Genomic DNA, 15,505 nt, shown 5'->3' with positions numbered 1-15,505 from the left:
CAAAAACAAGCAGCTTACGTGTTAATTCATTTGACTTGAGATCATTTGACATCTGAAGCCATTTTCCCCAAAAGTGCAGAAAAGAGTCAAGCGTGTAGTGCAGTGAGGCCCCCAGGGAGGCATCGGGACTTGTAAGGGTGCCGCGGCTGCGCTGCAGGGCCTCACCTCTGGCTTCGATCTCCCTGATGCACATGTCCACCACCATTGGCCGCGTGGTGATGTGTGCTTTCACGAGCGTTGTCAGGTCACAGCTGTACACTTTCTTCACGTGCTTCAAGTCTGGCTTACAGTCATTGGGGACCATCTTGGAACACTGCTTATGAACATTCAAACCACAATCTACGCAAAGAATGAAGAAAGGAAACATTTCTTTCAGGGTTTTGAGCATTCTGAGTGTTTACTTTGCAGCTCAACTTAGGTTTTCAGTAGATTAGCCTCCAGTAGTTCCTTCAGGGTAGAGAGACAACATTCCCATTTTTTCTCTTGGAAAATTTCAGTTATCAGCTAGGAGACCAGAATTCTAGCTTATTCATCGTTTTCCTTGCTGTGTGATGACCTCAGTAGAATACCACCCCTCAAAGTGCTTACAAAACATAGTATTATGCCAAATAGCCAGTTCTATGGTTTGATATGCTTTTCCTCTCCAAAATTCATGTGTTAGAAACTTGATTCCCAAGACAGCAGTGCTGGGAGGTGCTTAGGTGTCGAGAGCTCTGCCGCTACACACAGGGCTCGCGGAAGTGGCTCCCTTCTCCTCTGCCTCGGGAGGATGCGGCAGGAAGCCGCGCCACACACTGCCACCTTGATCCTGGACTTCTCAGACCCCAGGACTGTGAAGAATACATCTATGTTCCCTATAAACTACCCAGTCCGTGGAATTTGTTCTAACAGCACAAAATAGACTAAGATGGCTAACTAAAAATCAGTTTCCTTAAAGTTACATAGAAATTGTATTTAATGTGAGAATTAATATATTTGATATGAAGTAGCAGAATTGGACCTCCAAAAGTAAGAGTATTCAAGGGCTTTTTAAAGATCTATTTAAAGGCAGAGTTACAGAGAGGCAGAGAGAAGTCTTGCATCTGCTGGTTCCCTCCCCAACTGGCTGCAACGGCCGGAGTTGTGTAGATCCAAAGTTGGGACCCAGGAGCTTCTTCTGGGTCTCCCACGAGGTGCAGGGGCCCAAGGCCTTGGGCCATCTTCCACTGCTTTCCCAGGCCATAGCAGAGAGCTGGATCGGAAGAGGAGCAGCCAGAACTTGAACTGGTGCCCACATGGATGCAGGCACTGCAGGCGGCAGCTTTACCCGCTATGTCACAGCGCCGGCCTCTCCAAGGCCTTTTTAAAGCTTTGCTGCTCCTATTTAGATCTACTTAAAATCCTTTCTATATATAACTAATACATAATTCATCCAATAGCCCAAAATTATTGTTTCTTCCTACTATCCCCATTTAATAAGGGCTTACTAGTATTGGGCACTTTTCAAGGGCTATACATTTATTATTGCATTTAAACTGACAAAGTTCTATGAAACGGGTACCTCAGAGTACCAACTATACTTTTACCCCATGTACAAAGCAGAGATGGGATTTAAGCATTGGGACGATTCTATATTGCTTCTATTCAGTTTATTTGCTTTGTAGTTTTGCTAGGTTATAAATTTTAAGAAGCCAGAACCCAAACATCTTTTAGTTATTACTATTTTGAATCTCTATTTTCCCCATTAAGAAGCACCACAAATTTTGGAAGGAATAAAGAATACAAATATTTTGTTAAATTATACTAGAGACTAAAGAAAAATCATAACTGAATAAACAGTTCTACTAAAATAAATGTAATCTTTGTTTTTAAAAGCATAACCTGGGGCTGGTGCTGTGGCATAATAGGTTAATCCTCTGCCTGCAGCACCAGCATCCCATATGGGAGCCTATTCTAGTCCCAGATGCTCCTCTTCTGATCCAGCTCTCTGCCATGGCCTGGTAAAGCAGTGGAAGATGGCCCAAGAACTTTGGCCCCTGCACCCACATGGGAGACCTGGAACAAGTTCCTGGCTTCAGATTGGCTCAGCTCCGGCTTTTGGGCCATTTGGGGAGTGAATCAGTGGATGGAAGACCTTTCTGTCTTCCTCTCACTATCTGTAACTCTCCCTCTCAAATAAATAAAATCTAAAAACAAACAAAATATAACCTATTTGTTTTTAAGTTCAAGAAACCCTGATGTTGACCTCTTGCAAATCCAGTCCAAGTGGAATGTGCAATTTATATAAGGCCAGGTCTTAATGAAATCCCAGTGAAAATCCTCAGTAACACGGTTATCGAGGGATCTGTGAGCAAGCTTCAGTTTATCCTTGTGGTTCTGGCAGAAAGGAGGGCGTCCTATCCACCTCTCAGAACTGTTATGATAATGAATGAGCTGATGCATTCAGGGGATTTGCATGTTGCAAACTGCTAGACAAAAGCTGGCGATCATCATCCCTCATCCATCCATCATCGTAATTATGACCTTTGGTAAAACTTACTAGCTGCAATTTAGTTACAAAGGGTAGTAACAAGACAGAGAAAGGCAAAATTAGCCAGCATATAAGTGGAATCTTTCCTTCGGTCAGCGGCTAGATACTGCCAACCTGAAATTAGAACGTAAAGCCTGTGGTGACTCTAAGGGAGAAATTCCTATGTACTTGGCACCATCCATGTGCAAAGACAGCCCAAGTACAGAGGAAAGAGCTGTCTTTGCACATGAGTGTGCAAGTGAACACACTGGAGATGGCCTCATCCATGCTGACAGTGTCCAAACATCATCACCACTTAAGAACAACAACTTCTTTGAACCAAAAAAGGCTTCCAGGGCAAGAGCTCAACCTCTGCTGTCTGAGGAAATGGCCCGATGCTATTGATGCTATTTCTTGATGGCTATATTGTGTCCAAAACAAAACTCAAATTCCTCTTGACACCTGTAGTAAAGATTTCCAATCTAATCACAAGGCAAATCAATGGCAAAATGTTCACTTCAAAGAGATTTTAATGTCTTGGATAATTTCTACAACTGAAGGATTCAGCCTAGAATCTCTGAGCTGTGATTTTTAGTTTCCTGTGCCACAGTTATGCAAAGCAGAAATGTTTATCAGGGTTCACGTGAAGCTTAAGTGTTAAATATGTAAAATGCTCACACACAGTAAACTGTTTACCAAGACTATGTTATTGTTATTTAGAAGAATGAAACAATGTTCTGAGAGACCTTTTTGATGGAGTATGCCAGGGCTCGTTATACGCTATTGCCATAATCGGCTTCAGGTCAGAGTCTATGAACTCTGTGTGTGAGGCTGATGTGAATGCGGCCCTGGAAAGGACCTGTAGAAACAGAGCATCAGAGACTTCCATATCTACACTGTCCCTGATGCATTCAGTTTATAAACAAATATCCCCAACCACGAGGAAGATGCCACTCCTCTCTGACTGCTTTCAGGACATTTGAGGGGTTTTCACTCTCATACTCTCCAGCCCCTTCTGAGGTCCCCGCAATGCAAGTATTAAATCTTCTGCTATTGTCTCACAGTTCTCTGAGGCTTAGTTCACTTTTAAAAATTATTTTCTCTTGCTTGTCCAAATTGGCTAACTTTTACAGATCTCTGTAAGTTCATCCATTTCTTCCTCTGTTGTCTCCAGTCTGCTACGGAGCCTGCCATTCACTGTGCTCACTTTGGTTAGCATACCTTTCAGTTCTAAAACTCCCCTTTGGTTCTTTTTTAAACCATATTTTCTATTTTTTTCTGTTGGTTCAATTGTGTTCACATTAGCTTGCTGGAATATTTTTATATGGTATTGTTTTTCTCGTCTGGTAATTCCAACATCTGTATCATCTTGATGTTTGTCAGCTGCCTTTTTCCATTTGAGATTTTCCTGGTTTGGTATGAGTAATTCTGACCTGTATCTTGGATATTTTGAGTGTTTTAAGACTACGGGTCCTATTTAAATCTCGGATTTTAGCTTGTTGAGATTTAGGACACCATGGCCTGGCTCACTTTCGTAGACTGTGGCTCAAATGTCAACCTAGTTTACAAAGCCTTTGTTTTGCTCTCACAGTGCTATTTTGCTGGCCTCATACATTACCCAGATGGCAGGACTCTAACCCCGCCCCTTCGCCCCGTTCTCCAGGGTGCTGGGTGGGAAGGAGATGGCTACTGCCTAGATATTGCAGGTAGGCTGGAAGTCTGGGCTGTGTCCACAAACTTGGGGAGAAACACTGTTTTGCATGTAACAGCAGGGGAAGCATGGAAAACAGTTCTGATTATAGTTTCAGCTGCCTCATTAATGCAAATCAGGGATGAAAATAGGGCTCCGCTCACAGTCTTGGGCTGAGAGGGTGCTGCTGCTACCACAGGGTGGAGATAAAAGGATCCTACCCATGGACTTGGCCAAAGAGGGGTGGTACTTTCTCCTGCAAGGTAGGGTTGGAAGCCATGGGCTCTGCCCACAGATTCACAGGAGAGGAGTTAAACCCTTGCTTGATATTGCAGGGTGGGAGTGAAAAACAGGCTGCACCCACCGACTGCTTTAGCAGCATCCGCTGAGAAGGGGTAGGGATGTGGCCTTTTTCATGGTGTTTACCTGCAGCACAGCAGGCATGGCTCAAAGTTCCCATCCTGCTGGCTGCCCTTTCCTCAGGGCTTAAGCTAGGAAAAGCAGGCTTTTTGGGGATTATTTCTTGTCTGCCTGTTGGGTTTTAGGAGTTGTAGCCTTCTATAGTGCTCAGACTGGGATATACAGGAGGTAAACACACACATACACACACCCCAGAAGGAATGTCACAGCTGGGCTGTTCCTCTAGTGCTGAGGTCCCTGTGTGCTTTTCTCTTCTCTGACTTTGAAGTTTTTCTTCCAGGGTCTTCTATTAACAATTATCGGGAAGAATAAAGTGAAGCATGTTTACACATTTGGTCTGGAACTGGAAGACTCCTTACATAGTGTTTTAAAAGTATGTAATTTAGCCAAGCTTCATAATCTAGGAACAGTGATGATGTGCCTCTTTCTTTAAATGTGTACACACAGGTCACAGACTCAGCTGGAAAGCCCTCTTGGTAACAACCAATCATTTCACACATGCACACAGTGGCACAGAGCAGTGAAATGATTCCTTCAAGTTCTTTAGCCAGGAAGTGGCAGGGCTGAGACTGACCGGATCCTGGATTGCTAATTCCCAGCCTGCTCCCTGAGTCATACACCCTGCTTTTCACCAGGGGTACAATGTATACCCTGAGGGCTTTTTTTGTCATTGAAGATTAATTTTCTCTTTTCAGTCTTTCAATAATGTATATTATAACTTTCATAACTTACATACACTTGAGTTTTAAAAACACTGTTGCATTTTACCCAAATGAGTCTCTCACATTATCTAACTATGACTGATCTGGTAGGGTTTTTAAAAAAGCAGCAATCAAACCTACTCATTATATTGTTTTGTCATGTTCTTTCCCTATGTATGAACTCTAAATGGAAATCCGACAGAAAGCAAAACAAATGTTTTGATTCATCCATATAATGCGTAAACATCTGAATGGCTCTAATGGTGTTAATAATCACTTCTTTCCTTTGAGTGTTTGGAGTCATTTCCCATTTTAAATAATGGTAGGATCCTCAATTTACTTGTGAGTTGGTGAAAATAAACTCATGGCTGGGTTTAGGTATTTACAAGAGGAAGTATTTTCTAAACTGATTATTTTTCTCACATTTGAGTAAGACAGAACTATGGAAAAATCTGCTCAGTTTTAGCACTAAATTTCAAAGGTCAAATTTTTGGCAGGAGTGCACATGAAGCCCTTCAGAAGACCACGGCAAAGGGCAAAGTCAGGAAAGCCTCATTTTTATTCTGGGAAGGTCACAGTACAGTACTCCAGCCCTGAGCGTGCTCTAAAAATTGCTGCTTCAGGGACTAGCAATGTATCACTGTTTCAGTTTGCCACTGAGATTTTATTTGGTTTTCGTACTTATTTATTAAAGTCATATGATTCCTATACAGCTGCGTTTCTCCCAGAGAAGCTCTACACTGTAAAGCGGGGGGTGGGAGGGTTGTCCATAAAAGATTTCGCTTGTTCCATCTCTTGCTTTTGGTAGGCTCTCTTTACGTTAGTATTAAAGCATACTTCCTACCTTCTAATTTCTCAAGTTAATAAGCATAGAATATATGAAAAGAGAATGAAAAATTTAAATCACATTTAGTCTATGCTCTCAACATATTCTTCCACTTATACTATTAACTTCAGGCTAGTCTCATTTTCTGGGCCTTAATTTCTCTAAAACACATCTATGCCATATATCTAGAAAGCACAGAAACGTATTTTTTGAAGTGATTAGCTGATATTATTTATAGTCTATTGACAGGATTAAGGGGTGACATAATTATGTTATATGTTTTGAAAGGCAAATTATTTTTTCAAAGACGTATTTATTTGAAAGGCAGTTAAAGAGATCCTCCATGTATTGGTTCACTCCAGAAATGGCCTCAAAAGCCAGGGCTGGGCCAGGCCAGGCCAAAGCCAGGAGCTTCACCTTGGTAGCAGAGGCCCATCTACTGCTTTTCTGGGTAACATAAGCAGAGAGCTGGCATCACAGATGGTGCCACTATGTCACATGCTGGCCTTCAGACAATTAGTTTTCTATGAGTATTCATATTTTATCTAGAAGAAGTTATATTCTTTTTTTTTTTTTTTTTTGACAGGCAGAGTTAGAGACAGAGAGAAAGGTCTTCCTTTTCCGTTGGTTCGGTGCACTGCGCCGATCCGAAGCCAGGAGCCAGGTGCTTCCTCCTGGTATCCCATCCAGGTGCAGGGCCCAAGCACTTGGGCTATCCTCCACTGACTTCCCGGGCCACAGCAGAGTTGGACTGGAAGAGGAGCAACCAGGACAGAATCTGTCCCCTGACCGGGACTAGAACCTGGGTGCCGGTGCTGCAGGTGGAGGATTAGCCTAGTGAGCCGCAGCGCTGGCCAAGAAGTTATATATTTTTTTTTACAGGCAGAGTGGACAGTGAGAGAGAGAGAAAGGTCTTCCTTTTGCCATTGGTTCACCCTCCAATGGCTGCCGCAGCCGGCGCACCGCGCTGATCTGAAGGCAGGAGCCAGGTGCTCTCCTGGTCTCCCATGCAGGTGCAGGGCCCAAGGACTTGGGCCATCCTCCACTGCACTCCCTGGCCACAGCAGAGAGCTGGCCTGGAAGAGGGGCAACCGGGACAGAATCCGGCGCCCCGACAGGGACTAGAACCCGTTGTGCCGGTGCTGCTAGGTGGAGGATTAGCCTAGTGAGCCGTGGCGCCGGCCCAAGAAGTTTTATATTCTTAAACATCTCTTAGTTATGCGCCATCCCCCCCACCCAAATGTTCTAAAACATATTAGAAGTTACTACTTTCCTAAGTAAAATTAAGAATATTTTGTTTGGAGTATGTGAAAATACTTCTTTCAACTAAAAGGAGCTACCTGGAACTTCTAAGCAACTCGTCAGTTTCTCACTGACTTCCAAAGATGACTACAACTTGTAAAATCAAGGCAGTAAATAAAACAAAACACATTGGGGCTGGCGCTGTGGCACAGCAGGTTAAAGCCCTGGCCTGAAGTGCCGGCATCCCATATAAGTGCTGGTTCTAGTCCTGGCTGCTCCTCTTCTGATCCAGCTCTCTGCTACGGCCTGGGAAAGCAGTAGATGGCCCAAGTCCTTAGGCCCCTGTACCCGCATAGGAGACCCAGAAGAAGCTCCTGGCTGTGGATCAGCTGAGCTCCAGCTGTGTGGCCATCAGGGAGTGATGGAAGACCTCTCTCTCTGTCTCTACCTCCCTTTGTAACTCTCTCTTTCAAATAACTAACATCTTAAAACAAAAACAAAACACCACTCCTACTTCTATTCTTCAACCTGAAAGCTAAATACTTGTATACTTGAAATAATAATTATACCCTATTTTTTTTTTTTTTTTAACAGGCAGAGTGGACAGTGAGAGAGGGAGACAGAGAGAAAGGTCTTCCTTTGCCGTTGGTTCACCCTCCAATGGCTGCCGCGGCCGGCGCGCTGACCGCGCTGATCCGATGGCAGGAGCCAGGAGCCAGGTGCTTTTCCTGGTCTCCCATGGGGTGCAGGGCCCAAGCACCTGGGCCATCCTCCACTGTACTCCCTGGCCACAGCAGAGGGCTGGCCTGGAAGAGGGGCAACCGGGACAGAGTCCGGCGCCCCAACCGGGACTAGAACCCGGTGTGCCGGCGCCGCTAGGCGGAGGATTAGCCTATTGAGCCGCGGCGCCGGCCAATTATACCCTATTTTGGGAACTAACATCTGCCATTCTGATTGGGGACAGCAATGATAGGAAACACTGAAAACAGGAAGGCACCTTTACAACCAATAAAAAAGTTGAAGTGTCTGACTTAAAACAGTAACTATCCTTAATTTCCTAGAATATTCCGACAAAGCTAAAGTGAAAGTAATTCAGGAATGCTGATGGAATGATGTTTCTTTGAAGAAGGATGTTTGATAACCTCAATGATGACATAATATATTTCTTTAGCCTATAAGCTTACATTTCAGAGAGAGAGGAAAAAGTTTGGGGAAGCTCATCTCTCTGGACAACAGCCATCCTTTGAACTTCACTGGTACAGGCCGCCTACTTGGGTCATAAATGTTTCAGCAAGAGGAGCACCCCTCCCAGGCTGCAGTTACTCCGTTGCAACATTATTTCACTCTTTAAAGGGGCTTGAGAAAGGGGGGAGACCACAGTAGACAAGACTGTTCACCGTCTCCTCTGTCACCTGTTCTTGCTGAGCTTTGATAAAGCCCTTCGTTCTCATGGCTGTCCCTGCTACCCTCTTAGCTGTCCATGTTGTCTGTGCTGTGCACGCCCCATCGGACAGCTTATCTGTTATTTTATCAAGTCTGAGTCCTACAGCAACTCTGCCAACTTTGTGGTTGGGAGCCCATGTAATACTTTCACAGATGTTTTTAAAAGGAGGGGGGGCTGAGTGGGTGGGATAAAAAATTGCTGCTTTTAGCAAATACTGCTTAAAAAAATTCCTGAGATGCTCTCTTCTGCCTTGGTGAATTTTTCAAAAAAGAAGCCAGAGCTAAGCAAACCGTGTTAGAGATCTAAATGAGGTAAATCCATCTGTTTCTGATAGGCAGTGAGCCTGCCATTTTTCTTTAAGTTTTTTTTTGTAATTTAATAAATGTGAATTTACAAAGTGCAACTTTTGCATTGTTGTGGCTTCCCCCCCAACCTCCCTCCCTCCCGCAGCCCTCCCATCTCCCACTCCCTCTCCCATCCCACTCTTCGTCAGGTTTCATTTTCAATTATGTTTATATACAGAAGATCAACTTAGTATATACTAAGCAAAGATTTGAACAGACTGCACCCACCCAACCGCACAAGATGAAGAGTACTGTTCGACTAGTAGTGTTATCGGTAACTCTCATAGTAAAACACATTAAGGACAGAGATCCTACGTGAGGAGCATGTGCACAGTGACTCCCGTTGTTGATTTAACAACTGACACTCTTATTTATGATGTTAGTAATCACCCAAGGCTCTTGTCATCCTGCCATTTTTCTTTGGAAATGTCTTCGATGTCAGTGGCTAGTGAGTCGGTTTCCCACTGCTGCTCTAAGGAATGACCACCTCAGTGCTGTACGCAACATGCATGTATGATCCTGCAGTTCCGGGGGCAGGAAGTCAAAGTCAGGGGTAGGGGGAGAATCTGTTTATCCGCTTGCCTGTTCCAGCTTCTAATGGCTTTCCTGCAGTCCCTGGCTTGTGGCCTCTTCCTCCACCTGCAAAGCCAGCAGCATGGCATCTTCTCTCAGACCCCTGCTTCTGTCTGTCCTTGCCGCCTCATTCTGTGACCTTCATCCTCCTGGCTTCCTCCTACAAGTTCCCTTGTGAGTGTGACCGTATGGTCCGCCCCAACATCAAGGGTCACCTCCCTTGTTTCAATATCCTTGATTTAATCATACCTGCCAAGTTCCTTGCATCGTGAGAGGCAGTACGTCCACAGGTTCCAGGGACTGGCAAGTGGGTATCTTTGGGACACTACTCAGCCCTCCACAGTGAACAGGTACTTTCCTTAAATTCTTAATTCTGTCCATTCTGTTTTAGATAGAGTAGATGGCTCAAAAGCCACATGAGCCTGAGTCCCTTTACACCTAAGAATCTCACTGTCAACCCAAATTTAATTAGCTGTCATAGAAAACAGAACTAATTTGAACTTGTGCTTTTATTATACATTAATCTGGTTCAAGTCGCATAGAACATAATGCTTTTAAGGACAAGCTAAAATACACAAAGAAAATCTCCTCAAGGCTTTTCTTTCAATTCCCAACCTTCACTCTCAGTAAGAGGTAGAGGCTATTAATGTGGGCAGCTGTGAGGATGGGGCTGAATCACTTCCTTTCTCCTTTTTTCCCCTCACACTATTACGGTAATAAATGTCCCAAAACATTTCCTTCAAACGTGATTTGGGATTGCCACATGTAATATTACCAAAGATTATTCTCAAGTATTCTCTGCTAATAGCTGACTCAGAATTCTTACTAAGATGGCCTTCACTTTTTAAAAACATAAATGATACACATCACTACTCTTGCAAAAGAAAAGCTTATGTTCGTGACAGTCCTAAAATGAGGAAGAAGCTGGCCCAGGCTTTCTCAGAAAGGCAAATCCAGTTGATTCAAGACCCTCATTCCAAGAGCAGGCGATCTGTGCCTTGGAAACCGTTCTCTATTTGCCTTTGCAAAGCCAGGGGTTCCTACTTCAGCGAGGTTCTGCTGGATTGGACTCTGAGCTGAGACTCTCCTAGATGACAACTCTGCACAGTTCCAAGTCTCTGCTTGTGGAGTTCTCACCCCACTCCTCCCTGTGGCATGGCCTGGTGGTGACACACGCCTGGCACCGTACCGCACTTGAGTGATGCTGAGGGAATAACTGAGAGCAGAGACTGGGAACATTCGGAAGTAATGCATATTGCAGCTTCCAAGAAAATGCAAATTAGAAACAAGACAAATCGGACTGGAGAGAGTGCTACACATAATAGACAACAAATATTCCACTTAAAAATCATGCCACAAGAGAAATGAGGGTCTATCAGTGATAAATCTGACAGTTAACACAGGTACCATTTTGAAATACTTAGTGTACTTTTTTTAGTCTAAGGCTGCATGCTAAAGACAGGGAAGATGACTTTTTTCACTTTATGAATTAAATAGCAAGAAAGACACTTATGAACTATACATTTAGAATTCAGATGATTATTTTTAAGGCTATGACAGAATTTATAGCACTTGGTAAGTGGCCAGTATTCAATGCAGAAACGAATTTCAAACAACATGAATAATTACTTTATTTCACAAAGTATTTTAGTAAGTCCTTGAGTTGGGTATTTCCTTATGTGTAGTCTTAACATTTCTGAATTTAAGCCTAAAATACCATGATTACATTTTACAGAAAGGATTTGATAGTCAAGATTTCAAAATGTCACAAAGAAAATATTAGTGAGTAGGTGTTTTTTTGGAAGTTGGTAACCATGTTTGAAGATAAACTCACAGAATTTTTAAAGCTTCAATTTCATTCCACAAAAATTTAGTGAGAACAATTCAGTTTGACAAGTTGCCTTTAAAATTCAGTTTCCTAGGCAACAATCATAGGGCCCTGTAAACTGCTTTTGTAAAAAAAAAATTCTTATAAATTTAGTTACTGCAACATTAAAGGCAACTATTGAATATAATTGCTTAACTTTCATATCTCTTTATCAGACTTTTTGCAAAAGGCTGATTTCTCTCTTTAGTAGACTAAAGACCAGTTCCCTAGTTTGCTGCCCATCAAATGCAAGAAGGTTATAGGCAGGTAATATATTCCAAAGCAGCTGCCTGACAATCCAGTGTAATGTGTGTGCGTAAGACCAAACTAGGATCCTGCCTATTATATGTGCATCATAACCAATCTCTGTGTACCCTGCTCCTAACTTTATAACAGACTCCATCAACGGATGCAGAAAGTGCTCTTACCTGCACATTTCACTCCCTGAGCAATGAGACCCCACATGAAATTGGCACAGTATTCACACCAGTGTGGCCCTCGGAATGTATGGACCTAAAAAAAGAATGGTGGCAAGGTGAGGAAGAGGGGAAACCAATGGATGAAGACGTTTCATCTCAAAGGTCTAGTATACTTGTATAAGCCAGTTAGTAATGAAAATGAAATATGGCAACATTTAGATCAACTCCAGTTGAGTGAAATTGACAAGCAGTTAAAGTTTTTTCAGGGTCTGATTTGCTTTTTTTCCCAGCAGCATTATCAGGAACTGAATTGGACTTGAACTAGCACTCTGATGTGGGATGCTGGCATTGTAAGTGGCAACTTAACCCATAATGTGCCATAATGCTGGCCCCAAGATACCTATAGGTCTTTAAGCATAAAAATGAGAAGATACTGAAGCCAGAGTTTCGGGGCAGCAAGTGAAGCTGCTGCCTGCAATGCTGACATCTCATATCAGAACCCCAGTTCGAGTCTTGGCTACTCTGCTTCTGATCCCACTCCCTGCTAATGTCCTTGAGAAAGTACTTGGGTACCCACCAACCATGGGGACATGGATGGAGTTCCTGGCTTCATGGCGCAGCCCTGGTTGTTGTAGCCATTTAGGGAGTGAACCCATGGAAAGAACTCTTTGTCATTCTCCCCTTCAAATAAATGATTTTTTTTTTTTTAAAGAAGGCATTCTAGATTAACTTGGATAAAAAAAAATTGGGGACAAGAGAAGCAAATGAATCCAAACCTCAAACATTAAAAACAGAACAACTCTGAATATATCTGTATGAAAATGCACTAGAGAAATAAAAAGGAGAGGTAAAAGGAATTAATCTGTAACAAGTTAGATCCACTTAAGATAATTTCACACACATATATCATTTCCTTCTGCAGAAAACAGTAAGAATAAAAATCACAAAATATTTAATTCCAACATAAAAATCTGCCAAAATTGCTATGCAAATAATGAAAGTCAGTTAAGACTGTCATTTTTACAATCATTATATTAATGTATTGACTAAACCTTTGAAAGAAAAATGATTTTAAGATACACATGCTCCAAACTTAAGGCATACCATTACTTATTCCATTCTGAACAATCATGTCAACTTAGACAAGCCATTGATTCCAAGATAAAATCCAGTTTCAGAGATATTAAAAGGTAAAATGTACACATTAGAGTCACTGAAATACATGGTATATCAGAATTAAAAATACTATTGGCCAAATATCCAATTAAAGATATTCTGGAATAGTCTTAGAATGGATGACCCGGAGCTCATTCCCAGTAGGTATCCGCTGGGGGGCTTGTTGCTGCCAAGTGAGCCTGAGTAAACTTCACATTCATTTTTGAAAAGGAAGCCATAATCCCACCTATGTCCTTCACGGAAAAAGGTCAGGAATGCAGACACAGCTGCTTCTGGATCGTTAGTGATGTTCACAGCCTGTAAACTGAAAGCGTTTCCTGGAGTTGCTCAGGCAGAGCCCAGGATCAAGCCAGATACTCTGTGATGTCCCTGTGTCCGTCAATGTTCCTCAGAGACAGCCATTTGGGGAATAAACCAATCGATGGAAGACGGTTTTCTCTGCTTCTCCCTCTCTCTAACTCTGCCTATCAAATACATCTTTTTTAAAAAAATGGATAAAACAAGCAATCTCACTTTGAGGGGAACTAGTGAAATAGCATGGCCAATTATCTTCTGATGGAATGTCTGAAAGTTGCATTAGGAGAGCAAAACCAGAGTGGATGGTGTTTTGTTTATAACTCGGAAAGATTTTTGACAAAGTATTGAGTTCTAGATGTCAGCAGAGAACTAATGCTCTCTCTCGCCTTCCTGAGAGCCACAGTGACGAAGGTGTTTACTAGTAAGACAGACGCTGAAGAAAGGGTTTTAACTGTCAGAGCAAGTCCCACGTTACAATTAAAAGATACATGGAGCTCAGAAAACAACTGTTAGGAAATTACATGGGCACCTTTTTAAAGTTAAAGGCATCCTAAGCTATCCTGAGATGTTTTATTTTTATTGTTTATTTTTAAAGATTATTTTTGAGAGGCAGAGTTAGAATGAGCCAGACCCAGAGATCTTCCATCCACTGGTTCACTTCCCTAATGGCCATGGTGGGGCCAGGTGGAAGTCAGGAGCCTGAAATCCCACCTAGATCTCCCACATGGGTGGCAGGAGCCCAAGTACTCTGGCCATCTTCTGCTTTCCCAGGCTAGGAGCTCATTACTCACCGGTATTGCAGTGCATAATACCAGCCCCTAGAGGTGCTGGCATGTGGTACAGCAGGCTAAACTGCTGCCTGTGATGCCAGGATCCTATGTGAGTACTGATTTGAGTCCCAGCTGCTCCACTTCTGATCCAGTTCCCTGCTGATGCACCTGGGAAAGCAGTGAAAGATGGCCCAAGTGCTTGGACCACTGCTGCCCATGTGGGAGACCAGCATGAAGCTCCTCCTGGCTTTGGCCTAGCCCAGTTCTGGCTGTTGCAGCCATCTGGGGAGTAAAATGGTGGCTGGAAGATCTCTGTCTCTTCTTCTCTCTTTAACTCTGCCTTTCAAATAAATGAATCTTAAAAATCACTTAGAGGGCCGGCACTGTGGTACAGTAGGCTAAAGCCCTGGCATGCAGCCTGCAGTGTTGGCATCCCATATGGGCACCTGTTTTAGTCCCAGCTGCTCCACTTCCAATCCAGCTCTCTGCTATGGCCTGGGAAAGTGGTGGAGGATGGCCCAAGTCCTTGAGCCCCTGCACCAATGTGGGAGACCCAAAGAAGCTCTTGGCTTTGGATTGGCCCAGCTCTGGCGGTTGCAGCCATTTGGGGGGTAAACCAACAGAGGGAATACTCCTTCCATCCCTCCATCTCTCTCCCTCTCTCTCCACCTAACTCTTTCAAATAAATTTTAAAATCATTTAGAAGGTAGTGTACTATGTAGCTTTCCTGGAAACTTCTAGAAAAAGGCTTTGCAGCACTAGAAGCTTACTATAAAATTCCATATTTGAAACAAGGTTTACCTGGATTCCTTTTAGAATTTTTGCATCTAAAAATCATACTTAAGTTCCCTTGGTTCTATGAGCTTTGGCTTCATGATTCTGTGCTGTATTTGTAAAATGTTGCTTACTGTAGGCCTTTTGTCTGTCTTATTCCCCTAGAAGGCATCAAAACATTGTGACTTTATTCAATCATTTTTATTCATTCACATTTATTAGTGATGATACAAAGATATAACTCAAAAAATTCATGCAGTTTCTCCTACAAGCACAGCAAGAAAAATGATCTGATGAAAGTGTGCAAAGGGTGAGGGAAGTGGAGGTGGGGACAGGGCACTGCTCAGGCCTAAGATGGAACCAGTGTGCTGAGGAGGTTTTAGCCAGCTCAGCGGATCAGGCCTGTGAGGCAGAGAGGGAGAGAGAAAGGGAGTGTGTGTGTGTGCAGGTGCACACTGGCGCAGGGTGCGTTTA

The 15,505-nt window shown here is 43.1% G+C and overlaps 1 protein-coding gene across 11 annotated transcripts in view; it reads right to left on the bottom strand.

The window, feature by feature from the left end:
- The window catches only part of CHN1 (chimerin 1), a 259,736-nt gene that overhangs the window by 15,325 nt on the left and 228,906 nt on the right, over positions 1-15,505 (bottom strand). For all 11 annotated transcript variants that reach the window (XM_051848493.2, XM_051848491.2, XM_008258770.4 and 8 more), the window contains 2 exons: positions 12,024-12,108; positions 166-339 (listed from right to left, as the gene is read on the bottom strand). In XM_051848493.2, coding sequence (XP_051704453.2) covers positions 166-339; positions 12,024-12,108 — 259 coding nt within the window. The remainder of the gene's footprint in view (positions 1-165; positions 340-12,023; positions 12,109-15,505) is intronic.

Source organism: Oryctolagus cuniculus, chromosome 3, assembly GCF_964237555.1.
Source record: "Oryctolagus cuniculus chromosome 3, mOryCun1.1, whole genome shotgun sequence".
Taxonomy (NCBI): Eukaryota; Metazoa; Chordata; class Mammalia; order Lagomorpha; family Leporidae; genus Oryctolagus; species Oryctolagus cuniculus.
Note: the sequence above shows the minus strand (reverse complement) of the source record. Positions and strands in the feature narration are given on the sequence as shown.